An 18,015-nucleotide genomic window follows, 5' to 3' on the forward strand; every position below is an offset into this window, starting at 1 on the left:
CATTAATGTTGGGTCTATGTTAGAGTGTTTCTCATTTCTTTTGCATTAAAGAAGACCTTAACCCTAGAGAAAATCTGAATTCTTTATCTTTGTACCAACAGTTCTTTCTCTCTCATCTATCTATCTATCTATCTATCTATCTATCTATCTATCTATCTATCCTATCTATTGTCATCCTGTCTATCTTCCAACCATGTCTCCAACTGTGCATCAATTTATTGATATATTTATCTGACTTTTGTCCATTCTCTATCTTTCTCTCATATATATATATATATATATATATGTATGTATGTATGTATGTATGTATGTATGTATGTATGTATGTATGTATGTACGTATCTATCTATCTATCTATCATCTATCTATCTATCTATCTATCTATCTATCTATCTATCTATCTATCTATCTATCTATCTATCTATCTATCTATCTATCTATCTGTCTATCTATCTATCTATGCCTATCCGTCCATCCATCCATCCATCCATCCATCCATCCATCTATCTATTTATCCATCCATCCATCCATCTATCTGTTTGTCTGTCTATCTGTCTGCCTGTCTGTCCATCCATCCATCCATCCATCCATCCATCCATCCATCCATCTATCTATTTATCCATCCATCCATCCATCTATTTGTCTGTCTGTCTGTCCATCCATCCATCCATCCATCCATCCATCATCATCTATCTATTTATCCATCCATCCATCCATCTATCTATTTGTCTGTCTGTCTGTCTGCCTGTCCGTCCGTCCGTCCATCCATCCATCCATCCATCCATCCATCCATCCATCCATCTATCTATTTATCCATCCATCCATCCATCTATTTGTCTGTCTGTCTGTCTGTCCGTCCGTCCGTCCGTCCGTCCATCCATCCATCCATCCATCCATCCATCCATCATCTATCTATCATATGGCAATTTACATGTGCCCACAATGTACCCATTAGTCCTCCTCAACAGAATACCACTGATTCTGCTGCTTGGCAATTTGGGGAGTTGTAGCCCAGCTGTTCTGGGTGTTCTTCCTTCACCCCAGACTTAATGAATTGCAATCATGCTGCTTTCGAAGAAGCCTCCACAATGCCCCCTGTGTGATCTCTTTGTTTCCAAACAGCCTTGGAAAATGCCAGTGCAAAGCTGGAGCCACGGGGATCAAATGTGCCCAGTGCCAGGAAGGCTTCTCCAAGTTCAACGGGACCTCCTGCGCGCCATGCCGGTGCAACAATCATTCTTTGCAGTGTGATCCTTTGACAGGTAAAATGGGGTTGTTTTGTGAGGGGTGGTCCTTAGGAGGAAGGGTTTCCCAGGAGGAACAACTTAACATGGCAAAATCTAGCTCAGATCATAGAGGAGGAGAAGAGTTAGAGCAAGGCAGGACTATCCTTCGTTTGGTCATTGGAGATCCATCTCGCCCTTCTCTGATGGAACCTAAAGCAGCTTAGATAGGCCAGGAGAACTGACCAGGAGAGCTTAGCTTGAGGAACCTCAACCCAAAGCATAATAAAAACCATAATTTAACCAGTGGAATGATTTGCCTCCAGAAGTTGCGGGTGCTCCAACCCTTGAGATTTTAAAGAAGAGTTTGGACAACCATCTGTCTGAAATTGTATAGGGTTTCCTCAGGGATGGGATTCCAAAATCCCAGCAACCGGTTCTCTGCCCAGTTGCTGGGTGGGCATGGCCAATGGTGGGCATGGCCTACTGGAACTTCTGGGAAGGCCGTTTTTCAGCTTCCCCAGAGTCCGGAGGCTTCCCTCGGGCCTCTGGGAAGGCGAAAACAGCCTCCCTTGGGCTCCGGAGGTCCTCCAGAAGCTGGAAATAGACCCATTTCTGGACTTCCGGAACTTCTCGCGCCTCCCAGAGTCTCCGCGTGGACCCCGCACTTACCTGCATTTGAAAATGGGCCATGTGGAGACTCCTGGGAGGGGAGGGGCAGGGTGGCGGGACCATCCGGTCGGTTCAACTACCGGTTTGGTGAACCAGATGTAAATTTAACAACCAGTTCGCCTGTACCGGCCCGAACCGGCTAAATCCCACCCTTGGGTAGACGACTTCCAAGGTCTCTTCTTCCATCTCTGTTATTCTGAAATAACCGTTCAGAGACAGATCATTTCAACTCGAGCTTCTTCCCACGAAATGTCGCTTCACCTCCAAACTCCTGCGTCATTTCTGTTGGATTTTGTTTGTTTGTTTGTTTTGCACGTAGGCGCTTGCCTTCATTGCCATGGAAACACCGAAGGCCCTTACTGTGAGAATTGCAAAGGACGATTTTATCGCAACCACTCGGAGCAGCACGAGTGTCTCCGCTGCCCTTGCTCCACCGAATTTTCCAGCGGCAGCTGTCAGATAAGTAAGGTGGTTTTCTTAAAAGGTTGACGAGCGGTGGAGTTGACCTTCTCCTGTCTGGGTTGGCATCTGGGGAGAAGCCTTGGGAGCAAATGTTGGCCACGACGGGCTTTGGGGGGGTTGATCTGGTTTGAGCTTATAGAAATTATAAGAAGTCACACAGACTCTCTGGTTGTCGTGGAACCCAGGAAGGAGAAATGGCAGCTCTACGTTTTGTAGAGAAGTTACTGTGGACAGAATAGTCCGTAGTCTCAACAACGCCGCAATAGGCAGTTGTGTTGTGCTTGCTGGATCTTCATCTCCCTCTGCTGGTCACTTGCTCAGGTTGCATTGACCAGTAGGGTGGTTCACCCTTGGTGGAGAAACATTTCCCTCTTCTGGCTGGCCAGCTCAGTGATATGAGAAGGATCAGCCACAACTGTGTTGCTGAGACTTGGCAGAATCACCATGTTTCTGTCCCGAGATTTTCTTCTGACAAGGCCCATCTCTTGTCAGTTATCTCATCAAGTTCATGTACAGATCTGGTCTCGAAGCTTTTGGTCGACTCCTTCTTCTCTTTCTTCTGTCCTCCTCCTCTTCCTTTCTTTCTCCTTTCTTTCTTCCTCTTTTCCCCCTCCTTTCTTCCCCCCTTCTTCCATTTTTCCTCCATTCCTCCTCCTTTCTCTCTCCTTCCTTTTTCCTCCTCCTTTCTTCCTCCATTTTTCCTTCATCTTTCCTTCATTCTTTCTCTTTCTTTCTTTATTCTTCCATTCTTTCTCCTCCTCCTTTCTTCCTCCTTTCTTCCTCCTTTCTTCCTCCTTTTTCCTCCATTCCTCCTCCTATATTCTTTCATTCTTCCTCCCCCTTTCTTTCATTACTCCTTTTTTCCTCCATTTCTCCTTTTCCTCCTTTATTCTTTCATTCTTCCTTTCTTCCTCCATTCATCCTTTTTCCTCTATTCCTCCTCCTCATTTATTTTTCCATTCCTCCTTCCTTTTTCCTCCATTTCTCTTTCCTTCCTTCCTTCCTTCCTTCCTTCCTTCCTTCCTTCCTTCCTTCCTTCCTTCCTTCCTTCCTTCCTTCCTTCCTTCTTCCATTCTTCCTCCATTCCTCCTCCTCTTCCTCACTGCATCCTCACAACCTGTAATACTAGAATGCATGTATCCCTCTTGGATGACTGGTGGCAATGGGGAAAGCACTCCTGTAGCAAAGAGGAGCTGTTGAACTAACTAACATCCTCCTTCCCCAATCAGAGCCGGGTCAGCAAACTCCAACCTGTGTCGAGTGTCGCCCTGGCTACATCGGCCCCCTCTGCAATGAATGCGACAAGGGCTACTACAGCTCGGACAGCATCTGCCTGAAATGCCAATGCAATGGGAACGTTGACCCAGCCCTTTCGCCGAGAGTCTGCAAGGCGGATACAGGCGAATGCATTGGTTGCCTCTACCACACAGCCGGGGTTCATTGTGAGACATGCCAAGAAGGCTACGCCAAACATTTGGAAGGAGGAAACTGCACTAAGGAAGGTAAGAATGTTTTCCCATTGATTTAGCGCATTCCAGCAGCGTGCGTCAATGACTACGGGTAGCCCTCGACTTACAACTAAGCGTTCAAAGTGTATGACTGTAACTTTGTCACTTGTATCCTTATGATTTTTATTGACTGTTTCCTAGTATGATTGGATTGCTTATTGTACCCTATGACTATCATTAAGTGTTGTACGTTATGATTCTTGACTCTGGACGAATGTCTCTTTTCTTTTATGTACACTGAGAGCATTTGCACCAAGACAAATTCCTTGTGTGTCCAATCACACTTGGCCAATAAAGTATTCTATTCTATTCTTTTTCTTTTTAAATGTAGAATATACTCCGACCCCAAGGCTCATCCCTACAACTCCAAACTTCAATGCGTCCACTGTCTCGCTTACCTTGGCCTTCAACGCCACATCGGGCCAGCCGACGGTACAGACGGCCTTCCCAAGCCCGTCTTCCGAGAACAGCACGTCGACGTTGGCCGACGTCTCCTGGGCCCAGTTCAACATCATCATCCTCACCGTCATCATCATTCTGGTCGTTCTGCTGATGGGCTTTGTGGGAGCCGTCTACACGTACCGCGAGTACCAGAACCGGAAGCTGAACGCTCCTTTCTGGACCATCGAACTGAAGGAGGACAACATCAGCTTCAGCAGCTACCATGACAGCATCCCCAACGCGGACATCTCCGGCTTGTTAGAGGATGACGCCAACGAAGTGGCGCCCAACGGACAGTTGACCCTGGCGACGCCGATGCATAACTACAAAGCATGACGAATCCAGGCAGGGACGGATGGCAAACTCTTTTCTTTTTTTTCCTTTTTAAAAACTTGGAATGAATCCATGCCAGGACGCTTTGGATGGTTCCTGTGTTTCAGCCAGAAGGAACTAGCTTTTCTTTTTCCTGGATTGGCCCAAGCTTCAGTTGTCACTTGTCCAAACCAAGACGAGCGCTGGACAATGACCGAGACGAGTCAAATGAAAATTACGGGATTGGATTCAGCTCGGCCTTTCCAATGCCACAAGAGGGTATTTGCCTGTATTTTTTTTAAAGAAGCAGCAGCTTGAATATATATATATATATATATTTTTGTATATGCGACCCTGGGAGAAGTCAAGTCAGAAATCATCTCACGGCCAGTCACGGAAAACCCAGGCGGAAAAACGGAGTTTTTCTTAAAAACTGAGTTTTTAAGTGCTTGTTGGAAAAGGAGGACAAGTGGTTTTGGAAAAGAAGAATCCGAAATGTTTCTGGGTCCGAGTTTTGCTATTTAAAAACAAAAACAAACAAAAACGATTGACGGATCCAGACAGAATGACAGTGACCAAAGTTTTGCGGAACTCCTTCGTTCTCCTCTCTTTATTTTTGAGAAAGGGACCTTAGGCGTCCTCTTTCCATCCTTTTGTGAATAGGCGCTCCCAAACTAGTAATGTTATTTAAAAGGTAAATGTGGCCTTTTTGTTTTCCCTACCTTGCTTCGACCAGGATTCCTTTTCCCAGATAGGAAGCATGAAAGTTGAGGTCAAATATTTTATTCCTGAACTATTCGGAGCAGAAACGGTGTGGATAACAGAAGGTGAACAGAGATTTCCTTCGGCTGCGTTTGTAACTATTTGTACAAAAAAAAAAAAGAGACAAAAGATCAGGTGTCGGATTTTAACTGTTTTAAGATTTTTTTTAAAAAAAATCTGTACAGCGGGTTCATGGCCTTGTTTAAAAAAACAACAACAAGGCCAAATGAAACCAGACCTAAGCTAAGATTTGGGGGTGGGAGAAAGTAAGTATTGTATTAAAGTGCTATAAATTTAGAGGGTGAATATCTGGAGCTGGGACTCCAGAAGAAACAGCTTTCTTGCGAATCTCTCCTCTTTGAATAATACAAAGTTGTTTGCATCTTCAAGTTTCAGTTTCCCCTGCTTGTTATTTCAAGGATGTTTAATCTCACAAGACTTTTGTGATTTAGGATAGCGAGGTAGAGTGGAGTAATAGAATTGTTCCCCTGAATGCAAAGTCGGTCTAGGATATGGAAGGAGAATTCAGATTTCTACGGCGCGTATTTCAGAAATCTGGATTGAGTTTGGAACTCCACCCTTTTGCCAGCTCTCTGTCTTATTTGGGAGGAGGGATGTCTTCGTTGCATGAAAACTCACGAATCAAAACAGACATCTTAATGTGGGAATAATACGAATTATTATAAGGGTGAAGTATCTGGCTTTTCCAATTAAGTTCAGAAACTCATACCGAAATTGTTATCGGCTACGTTCTCTCTCTCTCTCTGCCCCCTCTCTCCCTCTAATCTCTCTTTCTCCCTCTCTCTTTCTCTCTCTCTCATCTCTCTCTCTTTTTTTCTGCCTCTCTTTCTCCCTCTTTTTCTCTCTCATCTCTCTTTCTGTCTTTCTCTCTTTTTCTCTCTCATCTCTCTCTCTCTCATCTCTCTCTTTCTCCCTCTCATCTCTCTCTCTCATCTCTCTCTTTTTCTCCCTCTCTCTTTCTCTCTGTCTCATCTCTCTCTTTCTCTCTGTCTCTCCCTTTCTCATCTCTTTCTCTGCCTCTATTTCTCTCTCTCTCTCTCTCCCTCCCTCCCTCCCTCCCTCCCTTCAAGAGTTCCTTATTCTGCTACAGGTAGGATTACAATCTGCATTACATTTTCCTGGCCTGAAATTCTAGACCGAGATGTCCTTAGGATTATCACGAGAACATCTGTAGAACATGATCTAGATGAACGATGTAGGAACAGAGGTTGCCATCAGAATGGGGGTGTGTGTGTTTAGGGCCTTCTTGCTGCACAGTCTTTGTTCGCAAGACTGTGGGTCTGGCCAGATAGGACTGGTTTCTCTCAGTATTTCAATGGGCAACTTCTCTAAGAAGTTGGTTCCTCTCTCTAAATAATTTTCAAATAACATTATCTTGAGCAGCAGTCTGCAAGTCAATGATCTGAAGGGTCCTTGGTGCTCTCTGAGCTTGGTTGTTTTCTTGCAGATGTTTCATGACCCAGTTCAGGAACATCGTCAGTGCTAGAAGGGGTGTGGGGAGGAGGAGGAAGAGGAAGAGGAGGAGAAGGAGGACTGTAGGGTCCTTGGTGCTCTCTGAGTTTGGTGGTTTTATTGCAGATGTTTCATGACCCAAAGTAGGTGACATCATCAGTGCTAGAAGAGAGTAGGGTTTGTAGAAAGGAGGAGGAGGAGGAAGAGGAGGAGGAGGAGGAGGAGGAGGACAATGACTGTGGGTGCTCTCTGAGCTTGGTTGTTTTCTTACAGACGTTTTGATATCCAAACTATGTAACATCACAAATGCTAGTGAACAGTCCTGTGTGAATTCATGCATCGGAGTTGGGTAACCCTATTTGCTCCGTGCACACATCTTATTAAACTTAACTGCTAGGTTTCAGGGGGTGCTGGAAATGCAAAACCCACTTTCCTCCAGGGCTTGGAGAAGGAAATTGTGTGAAATTACTCCCAACGCTGTGTCACGCTTATTTGACGAAGGAAAAAGTGACTTTTATCGGGGTTGGCATAGAAGAAACTGCACTGTAGGCTGCCTGAGTGTAATCTGATATTTGGAAAGCGACTATTAGCAGGAAAAATATCCTGGATCAAGAGTTGATTGGATTTCAGTTGACAGAGCAAGAAACGAAACAAAAATAAACTTGGACCAAGATAAAACCAGACTCTGGAGCAGTAATTTCTTTCGTAGTACAGATCCAAGAAATATGTTCTTAGCACTTTGAGGCTCATAAAGTTGCTGAGATAAATTATCTCTGTAAAAGGATGAATGGGATAATTTATATTACGAAATGTTTTTGTTCTGCAGTTACAGAATCTGCTAAACTGAACATTTTCTTGCTTTCAAAGGGGCTGTGATTGGTCAAATGTTGTGTGTGATGCCATAGGTGTAACATCTTTGTGGGGTACTTTCTGAGCTTGGTGGTTTTCTTGCAGATGTTTCATTAGTAGGTAACGTCATCAGTGTTAGAAGGGAGTGGATTATATAAACAAAGAGCAAACCCATTTCCTTCTAGCACTGATGATGTTACCTAGTTGGGTAATGAAACGTTACCCTGCAAGAAAACCACCAAGCTCAGAGAGCACCAAGGACGTGAGAATGGAGGAGCCACACAAATATGGTACGCCTAGAGCATCGCACACAATATTTGACCAATCATAACCTCTCATTTCAAGCCTGAGCTACAAATATCCTTCTTAATTGGAATACCCTGTTTGCTTTCCATTTTTAAACCTGCACTTTTCTTTTTGTCCTGAGTGGCTTTGCTAAGTCATACCTTCTTCTTCTGATCTTCCCAGAATTTTTGAAGACTCTTCCAATTTTGGCTTGTGGGGTTTGGATGATAAACGTTGCATCGGCAATCTTTTACGTTTTGCTAAAACAGGGTGAGAGAGTTCCCCCCCCACCCCCCAGAAAGTGGATGTTGACTGCTGTTATTTAGAAGGATTTTGAAGAAGAGGTCTCCATCGTGTCTTCAAGCCCCCAAACGGTCCTGTTATCAGTTGCAATTGAGACAAGAACGTGTTTGCTGGATACGATGTTTTTATGCAAAACCCTCTGGTGCTCTCTGAGCTTGGTGGTTTTCCTTGCAGACGTTTCATTACCCAACTAGGGAACATCATCAGTGCTGATGTTTTATTTAGCTCCAAGAAAGTCAGTTAAAAACTCTTCAAAACACTTCTTTTATGTGCACCAAGAGCATTTGCACCAAGACAAATTCCTTGTGTGTCCAATAAAGAATTCTATTCTATTCTATTCTATTCTATTCTATTCTGATTTCTATTCTATTCTGATTTCAATTCCATTGCATTCCATATTCTATTCTATTCTGTTCTGTTCTAAAAGACTTTTGAAAAACTGACAAGCTTGCATCTTTTTGAAAATACCGTAATGGTGCATCGAGCTTGTAAGTCGAGCATCCCAAGTAATGTTGAATGAGTCTCATGCCAAGAAGTCACAAACACGTTTATTCTCATGGGATCAAATGGTCCACAAGCAGGCGATGTTTCCAAAGTGTAAAAAACAGTCACCGATCCTTAAAAAAGCCTGTGAAAAATCAAATCACTTGGATATGCAATGAAGATATGTGCAGAAGGGGGCCACTAGATACATCTTCAAGGAAATGTACACAAAGTAAAAACAGATAGGTGAATTATGATGTAAGCCACATCAGCAAGAACTGTGTGCCACTTCAATCCATGAATTGGTGGGCTTGAACCAAGGTGATGTCCCCACAGTGTTGGTCTTTACACAAAAAAAGTGTTCAATTTTTTTTTTTTTAACAATTCAAGGAAATGGGTGAATTAAAGCGTGAAATACTCCATTCCGTGACCACCTGGGAAAAATTGTGCCCAAACATAAAGAGGCTTTGTGTGTATGTATCTTTTTTTTTCCTTTTTCAAAAAAAAATAATCTTAAATTTAATGACCCTACCCCCTAGCTAAAAATAATTGCATGAAGTTTAACTGTAGAGATGGCATGAAACTGTATAATGACATAGGTACCACGATAGACCAGGCCTCCCAAAATAAAATGTTTAAATTTATGAAGTGAGTGTGATCATTTTTAGCATGGTTTGCCCAGCCCGTTTGACACTTAAAGATATGCGAAATAGAATTTACGTCCCACAGACATAATCCCTTTAAAAGAAGCTTGAAATACGCCTCTGTTAATGCAACCCTCTAAACTTCTGATAATTTCCCATCATTTATGCCTCTGATTCTTTGCATTAAGATTTTGACTTGCAGAGCTTGAACGCAAAATCGTATGCGTTTCTAACATGATATGTCAACTATATTTGGGGGAGGTGGCCTTTTTAATCCTAAGCATTTGTTTGGCTTATGAAATGCATCTGAGGAAAAAAAAGAAATGTTTCTCTGTGCGGAAGAGTGTGTACAGTATGTGTGTGAGGGGGTGAGAGTATGATCCAAGTTTACCTGGAATTTATACTGGAAGAATGTTATTTAAACATCAAATAAAATGTAGATAATTTGTATCTAACCCTTTGGGCTGTTTGTAAGTTTATTATTTTTTTTATGGCGTGCCACTTCGTCTTCTGGTCTCATTTCTAGAGGAAGCTGTAAACCACATGGAGAGAAAGAACGTAGGGTTAGTTCCCATCCAAAAAGAGAAGTGCACTCCAAGTCCCATCAGGATAGGCAGCGAAATGGGAGTTGTGTTCCAGCTCTTGCCTCGCAGTCAAGAGGCTTGTGAGTTCGATCCTAGATAGAGGCCAATATTTGGAATAGACTCTCTTGCCTCAAGCAGGGGGTTGGGCTTGATGACCTCCAAGGTCCCTTCCAACTCTTGTTATTCTATGACTCTATACTTGATGGGCTTGGCCTGCCATTCCCTCCAAGTTCTGGAGAGCTGTCCTCATCCAACCTAACTTTAAATTTGCATCTCCATCATCACCAATCCTTTTTTTTTTTTTTTTGGAAAAACGTTTATTTTTACAACATACAAAAGAACAAATGAAACCATCGTTCAGTTATACAATGTGTCGGTTTGGTATACCTATCACGTGCACAATATCTATGATCCTTTCCTCTTAACTTTACATTCATATTATATTCTAATCAACATTCCATATCATATTATCTCGTTATTATACTATTATTTAAATTTTAGTTTCATTTCCAGGCTATCTTTAAAAGCAAAACTCAATTCTTACTAAATTATATTCATAGTATAACTTGTTTAAAAATAATCAATTGTAATATACCATTGCTATTACAATATACTTCAATTTCTTACTCTTCTATCTAGCCATTGATAAAATAAACCCCAAATCTTATAATACTCTTTTTCTTCTTGTTCTCTAATTGCTAATGCACATCTACTCATTTCTGCATATTCCATTATTTTCTTAATCACCTCCTCCTCTGTTGGAATGTTGTCGTTTTTCCAATTTTAAGCAAAAAAAAATTCTAGCCGCAGTTAAAACATTAATAATCAAATATATTATTTCTTTCCTTACAACCTTCAGGTAAAATCCCCAATAAAAATATCTCTGGTTTTAAGTCCATGTGTTGTTTTATCATTTCCCCCCCCCAGCCATGTGTCCAGTATCTTTTAGCTTCCGCGCATGTCCACCACATATGGTAATGTGATCCAGGTATCTGATGACATTTCCAACATTTCACTGATTTGTTCTTGAACATCTTTGCTATTCTTGCGGGGTAGATGCCACCTGTAAAACATCTTATCCAAATTCTCTTTATAAGCTGCTGACATTGTTAATTTGTAGTTCCTAGTCCATAATTTCTGCCATTTATCCAAATCTATCCCATACCCAAAATTCTCCCCCGCCCCCATTTCTTTAACTTGTTATCATCACCAATCCTTAAAGCATCTTAATGAGACCATCCTTTTGGTTTTTTTTTGGTCCTCCTCTCCTTCTTCCCCGTTTCTTGGGTACCAAACCCTCCAACAAAAATGGCGGCCGCCTCCCCGCCTTCACTCCCTCTCACCGCGCAGGCGCAGCCGGCCCAGCCCGACCACCACGTCACCAACCGGGCGCCCTCAACCGAGATGGCGCCGGGACGGGCTTCTCGGCGCGTTTCCCGCCCTCAAAATGGCGCCCCCGCGCGCTTTTCCCCCTCGCTTTGCCCTACTCCGGGCGGCGTCGGCGGCTTCGGCAAAGATGGCGGCCGGGGCGGTCCGAGCGCCTGCTGCGGTCGTTTAAAATTCCGAGGCAGCCGCCGCCAAAGTCGGAGACGAAGAAGAGGCGCCGCCGCCGCCGCCGCCGCCGCCGCCGCCGCCCGTCAGCCGCCTCCCGGGGGCCGCGCCATGGACTCCATCCCGGGCGAAGACCCCACTTTGCCGCTGGAGGTCAACAGCGGGTGAGCGCCCGTTAAGGGCCGTTGGCGGGAGGGGAGGGGAGGAGGAGGAGGGGGACGGGGGGGGAGGAGTTAACCCCTTCCCTGCCGGCGCGCGGCGGACAAAGCGAGTGGGCGGGGCCAACGCGCCCCTCTGGCTCCCCTCCCTCCTCCTCGGTGGAGCCTCCAGCGGCCGGCGCAGTCGATCTGAGTCCGGTTTTTTGGGGGTTTTTTTTTTTGGGGGTGTAGGTGGGTGGGAAAAGGAGCCAGGGCTGCTTTGGGCGACCCTGCAGGTGGGGAGGAGGGGAAGGGGGAAAGGTGGGGTAAGGGAGACCCCTTTCCAAGGGTGATCAGGCTTGCGGGCTTGGGGGCGTGTTTCCAACTGGACGGGATCGGGGGTGGGTGGGTGAATGGCGGGAGGGGGTGGGGGCTTTAGGTCAGGTTCTTTCCTGATCTTGAGGAGGGGGTGTAGTACTACAACTCCCATCCTCTGAGGGTCTTGGCTGCCTTTGCTGATGGGATGGACGGCCCTGCCAGGAGAGTTGTTTAAGAGGGTGGGGTGGGGGCAGAGGGCAAGGGGATCTTGCAGACCTGGCTCTTTCCTGATCTGAGGAGGATGATACACCCCATCCTTGGCTTTGGGGTGTGTGTCGTTTGAAGGGGAAAGGGGCAGCGGGATCGGATCAGAATTGGAATTCTTTCCTGGATCGCTGATGGGATGTAGTACTACAACTCCCATCCTCTTGGCTTGGCTGCCTTTGCTGATGGGATGGACGGCCCTGCAAGGGGGGCGGGTTGTTAGAGAAGGTGGGTGGGGGAGACACAAGGCTGATTGGATAGGGAGGGGGGCTTAGCAAATTGGGGTGGGGGGAGAGAGGAGGCTCTTTCCCGGTGGGGGATGCACTACAATTCCCATCCCCTTAGCCGTCTTTGCTGATTGGATGGACAACCTTGCAGGGAGCTTAAGGAAAGGACACGGATCGGACTTGGGGTGCATGTTTCCAGTTAGATCGGATGGAGGGGGGCAGCAGCAAACCAATGTTTTCCTCATTCAGATGATGGGGGACAGACTACAAGCCCCATCCTCCCCATCCTCTCGGCTCTGCCAGCCTGATAGTTGCAGATTCCCCTTTCCTGGCTCTTGCACCCTTCTCCCTTCAACGTGGCATCTTGGACTACAGTTCCCATTGCTCACCTTGAACATACAGGAGGGGAGGGGAGCCAAAGTCGGAAAATTCATTTTTATTTATTTAAATGCACGTACGAAGGAAGATGGAGAAATATTGTGTATTGCCACGGTGCCTCTATCCAGATATTCTTAAACCCACCGCTGATGGGATATGTAGTCCAGGGCTATAAAAGCAGGTGGGTGGGGGGGCACATTTTATCTAGCTTGGAGGCCTGCAGGCTCATTTTTTTAAAAAACCAAAACATTCCTTCTTTCCAGCCTCAATTTTTCCCGGCTTCCAGATGTCTCTGGAGATGAGGTTCGCAACCAAGTGGGAGGCGGTGGAGGTAAAAGAAAATCCCCCCCAAAAAAACTTTCTTTAAAAATCCCTCAAATGCAACTTAAATCAAATTTTATAGACTGGCATAAACACATTGTTGCATTTCGAGCTATTTATCTAAGTAAGTAGAACAAAAAAATAAATACTTGGAAGAGAAACAAAAGGGAAGTAATTAAGTCTGCACCGGAAACTTTGTTGCGTTCAAGTTTCTTCTTCTAAGTGATTGTAAAAACCCATCTAGGAGGAGAAAAAATAAACAAATTCTTGGAGAATTACACAATCCCTTCCGCAAAGCAAAGCATAAAGAGTTGTGGTTTAATACCTTTAAATTCGACTTTTCTTTGCCCCAAAATTTATCTCCAACTGCATTTGTTGAAAATGGATGGCAATTTGTGTATCTGTTGTGTTTTCACACTGGAAAAATAAAAATGATAGTATAACTAACGTACTTTAAACTCAAATCTAGCCTTCATGTGCTTTATTAACATTTCCCCCAAACCCAGGAAAAGAAAAACAAGGCTGCCATAGGAGATTTTGGTTCAGCTCCCAAGTATTTGTTGCTTTGTCAAATTGCCCCAAAGTTCACTTTCTTTTTGTGTATTTCTGCATGGTGAAGACTATTTGGTGCCTCTGCTCTTAAAAAAAAAATGCAGGAAACTATTTAATCCTTCATAAAAAGCAATTATTTTCTAAACTGAAATATGTAATGCACGTAAAAAATTATTTATTTGCGGGTTCTTGGAAAACAAGTGATGAAAAATGATTGAAGAGATCTTTTCTTTTTTTTTTTAAAAAAAAAAAATGCAGGTTTATTTGGCATTTCCGTTTGAGTTCCACTCTTTGCGCTTCACTGTTATAAATTTAAAACTTTTCTAAATTAAAAAAAAAAAAATACTGCTGCTGCTCCTTGGGCCCCTTTGGTGCTTTTTAAGAGTGGGGTGTAAATAGTTTCTCTTCTTTTTCTGCATGGCTAGTTTAGCCTGAGGTTTATTTATTTATGAATGAAGGCAAATATAAGTGTTCCAGGATAATGTTGAGAAATTGAATATCTATTTATCTATCTATCTATCTATCTATCTATCTATCTATCTATCTATCCATCCTATCTATCTATCTATCCATTCTATCTATCCATTCTATCTATCTATCATCTATCTATCTATCTATCTATCTATCTATCTATCTATCTATCTATCTATCTATCTATCCATCTATCTATCTATCTATCCATCCTATCTATCTATCTATCTATCCATTCTATCTATCTATCTATCTATCTATCTATCTATCTATCTATCTATCTATCTATCTATCTATCTATATTGTATGTCTATGTGTCTGCAAATATTTGCTCTTTATTTGGATTATTGGCAGTGTTACCTGAGGTGGCCGAAGAGACTGTTTCACCAAGCAGGGCGCGAACCATGAAGGATTTTGAAAATGTAAGTTTGGTGGCTGGGTTTTTTGGCAGTTTTTATTTTTTTTAGATATACTGGTATATCTAAGACTTACAACAGTTATATCAAAAACTTACAACAGGTATATCAACTTACAACAGTTCATTGAGTGACCATTCGAAGTTTGCAACGTCCCTGAGAAAAGTGACTTAGGGCTGATTTTCACACTTCACAACCATTGCAATATCCCCAGGGTCGCGCGATCCAAACTCAAGACGCTTGGCAACTGATCCCCCAAATGTTGGAAGTGCAATAAAGAAATTGGAACATATTATCACTTATGGTGGAATTGTAAGAAAGCCCAAACATATTGGCCGAAAATTCAGAAATGGATAGAAGAGATGTGTAAAATTAAAAGAGAATTCAGACCTGAAATTTTTCTATTGGGAATTAATGTGGGAAAATTTGATAAAGATGTAATATACTTAATAATCCATATCACCACAGCTGCAAGGTTACCTTATGCCCAAAGATGGAAAGGTAATGAAATGCCAGACGAGATGGAAATAATTAGGAAAAATTGGATGTGCACCGAAATTAACTCAATAATTAAAAAATAAGACCGAACTGGATTATTACTTTAGGAGAAGTTTTACCACAGATTGAAATAAGGAAGGAACAAGAATATTAAAGATGATTAAAGTTTATATATATATGTAAATTTGTATTATTTTCTATATTTGTTACTTAATGATGTAAGACAACCAGGTGTGTCAATATATATGCACCACATTCATTGTTGTTTTTCAAAACAAAAACAAAAAGAGAAACGCTTGGCAACAGATTCATATTTATGATTTGTTTCCAATTGCGATTTGGAAACAAGGTGGACAAGGAAAACAACTTGGAAAGTTTTTACCGTTAAGAAGTGTTTAACCTGGGGAGAAAAGCTGGAGGAATCTTTAGGCTTGCAACTTTTGCTAGGCTAGGCTGCATTGTAAATTGAGTAGTTGTGTGTCTTCCCTTTCATTATAGAAAGGTGCAAGCATCAATATTTTATTAGCAACATATGAGATTTCTCCAGGGAGTAGTGCGGTGGCCTAGAGGTGGAGATCTCGCTTCACAGTCAGGACGCTGTGAGTTCGATTCTAGGTAGAGGCAGACATTTCTCTCTCTGGGCACAATGAGAATATATCCGCTGAACAAAACTCCTCACTGGTGACAGGAAGGGCATTCTGATTCTAAAAAGTCGAAATCACACACAGACCGGCACTTTACAAAGATCTGTTTGCACGTATACATTGATGAAGCAGGCAGCCATTTTGGGGCTGAGGTAAATTAGAGGAGGGGACGTGCTAGCACAGACAGAACGTCGCCACAAGGGAAGGGAATTTTAGCTCTTTCCCTGGGGAAGCAATTCGTTTGCGGGGCTCTATCTGGAGAAGCAGGAATTGGCGGTGGCGCCGGTTTCCCAGCGTTTGGAGGGCGAAATTTGGTGATCCGAGCCAAGTTGAATGAAATGAAAAAAGGGGATCATCATCCTTTGGGCATCGAGCATTTAGAGAAGAGAAAATCCAGATTATTTTTTTTTCCACCCCGGCCTCTTTGCAGGAGAATGGGCTATGTGCCTCCCCCAGTCAGCAAGGTAGTTCCTAATTAAGAAAGCTCCTTTCAAGAGCAGAAATAAAACTTAGCTGGCCACAAGGCTCTCGTATTTCCTGTCAAAGAGTTGTGGGAGGCCCAGCAAAAAAAAAAAAAAAAACTATTCAAAAACAGCAGAAAGTTTTGCAGGAAGTGGGAAATCTCTTTTCTGACCCCCCCCCCCCAAAAAGAAACCGTTGGAAGGCAAAAGGCCCAGCCAAGCGCTCCTAGGAGAATAAATTTATAAATCAATAAAAGTTGATCAACTTTCCTGCATCGAATCCAATTTTAACCTGGAACAACACCAAATCAGGTTGTCCGCGATCTATGACCACAATGCTGTTGTTAAGTGAGATGTTGGTTAAGTCAATTCTGTCCCATTTTAATGGCCTTTCTTGCCTCAGTCAGTCTTAGAATAACTTTATTGTCACCTTGGGACATTGTGACCGTCATAAATATGAACCTGTTGCCCAATCATCTTGAGTTTTGATCACGTGACCATGGCGTTATTGGAACGGTTGTAACTGTGAAAAACAGTCCTTTTTCCAGGGCCTTTGTGACTTCGGTCACTAAACAAACTGTCATAAGTCGAGGGCTAGCTGTAACTGCGGCCTACGGAAGTTCGATTTGGGGAAACTGATGGTTGTGGTGTGGACTTTGGTCGTTTGGAAAACTGTTTGAGTCAACATCTCTTCTTTTCGCCAGCAAATCACGGAGCTGCGGAAAGAGAATTTCAACTTGAAACTTCGCATCTATTTCCTGGAGGACCGGATTCAGCAGAAGTTTGATGGTCCCCATGATGATGTATACCGGATCGTAAGTGTTGCGTGGTGTTTTTGTGTGTGTGTGTGTGTGTGGTTCCTGGTTTCTGTTTGGGCACCGGCGCATATTAGGACATTACCGGCATGTAAGGACATCCCTATTTGGTTTGGTGGCAGCGCTGCCTCAGATAGAAAAACCCTACGGAGAGTGGCGAGGACAGCAGAGATTATAGGAAGCTCGCTTCCCCTTATTCAGGATGCTGCTTATAAGTGCTTAGAGCTCAAAGCATTGTGAGAGACCCCACACACCCACTCCATGGTCTGTTTCTGTTGCTCCCCTCTGGGAGAACGCTTTGAAATATTTCTACCAGATTCTGGGACAGCTTTGTTCCTTGTGCCATCCGTCTGGTAAACTTGCAAGATTCATTTTCCCCGATGTGTACATGTATACATCTGAACTAGACTGTATTGTTTCTCTGTGTCATATAATATGTGTGGGTATATACATAATTTTATATTTACCGTGTTACGTTCATGTAGTGTATACTGGAGGTGGTGGCCCTTTGAGAGCAAGGAGATTTCATTTTAATATGTGGTGATTCGTGTATGGAGAATAGGATAGGATAGGATAGGGAAAGAATAGAATAGAATAGAACAGAATAAGGAAAGAATAGAATAGAACAGAATAGAATAGAATAAGGAAAGAATGGAACGGAATGGAATGGAATGGAATGGAATAGAATAGAATAGAATAGAATAGAATAGAATAGAATAGAATAGAATAGAATAGAATAGAATAGAATAGAATTCTTTATTGGCCAAGGGTAATTGGACACACAAGGAATTTGTCTTCGGTGCATGTGCTCTCAGTGTACTTTAAAAATACATTCATCAAGAATCATAAGATACAACACTTAGTGATAGTCATAGGATACTAAAGGAGCAATCAAATCATACTAGGAAACTAAATAAAACAATATAAATCGTAAAGATACAAGCAATAAGGTTATAGTCAT

The 18,015-nt window shown here is 43.0% G+C and overlaps 2 protein-coding genes across 2 annotated transcripts in view; both read left to right on the forward strand.

The window, feature by feature from the left end:
• Nucleotides 1-7,536, forward strand: part of MEGF9 (multiple EGF like domains 9) — a 39,104-nt gene extending 31,568 nt beyond the window's left edge. The window contains 4 exon segments of the mRNA XM_026686753.2: nt 1,123-1,262; nt 2,215-2,358; nt 3,587-3,859; nt 4,197-7,536. Coding sequence (XP_026542538.2) covers nt 1,123-1,262; nt 2,215-2,358; nt 3,587-3,859; nt 4,197-4,642 — 1,003 coding nt within the window. The 3' untranslated portion in view covers nt 4,643-7,536.
• Nucleotides 7,537-11,479: 3,943 nt separating this feature from the next.
• The window catches only part of CDK5RAP2 (CDK5 regulatory subunit associated protein 2), a 75,929-nt gene continuing 69,393 nt past the window's right edge, over nt 11,480-18,015 (forward strand). The window contains exons 1-4 of the mRNA XM_087943843.1: nt 11,480-11,716; nt 13,140-13,207; nt 14,575-14,642; nt 16,944-17,054. Of these exons, the coding sequence (XP_087799969.1) occupies nt 11,664-11,716; nt 13,140-13,207; nt 14,575-14,642; nt 16,944-17,054 (300 nt within the window). The 5' untranslated portion in view covers nt 11,480-11,663. The remainder of the gene's footprint in view (nt 11,717-13,139; nt 13,208-14,574; nt 14,643-16,943; nt 17,055-18,015) is intronic.

Source organism: Notechis scutatus, chromosome 15 (genome assembly GCF_049901735.1).
Source record: "Notechis scutatus isolate UNSWTSFEM ecotype Mainland chromosome 15, rNotScu1.2, whole genome shotgun sequence".
In the NCBI taxonomy this organism is placed as follows: domain Eukaryota; kingdom Metazoa; phylum Chordata; class Lepidosauria; order Squamata; family Elapidae; genus Notechis; species Notechis scutatus.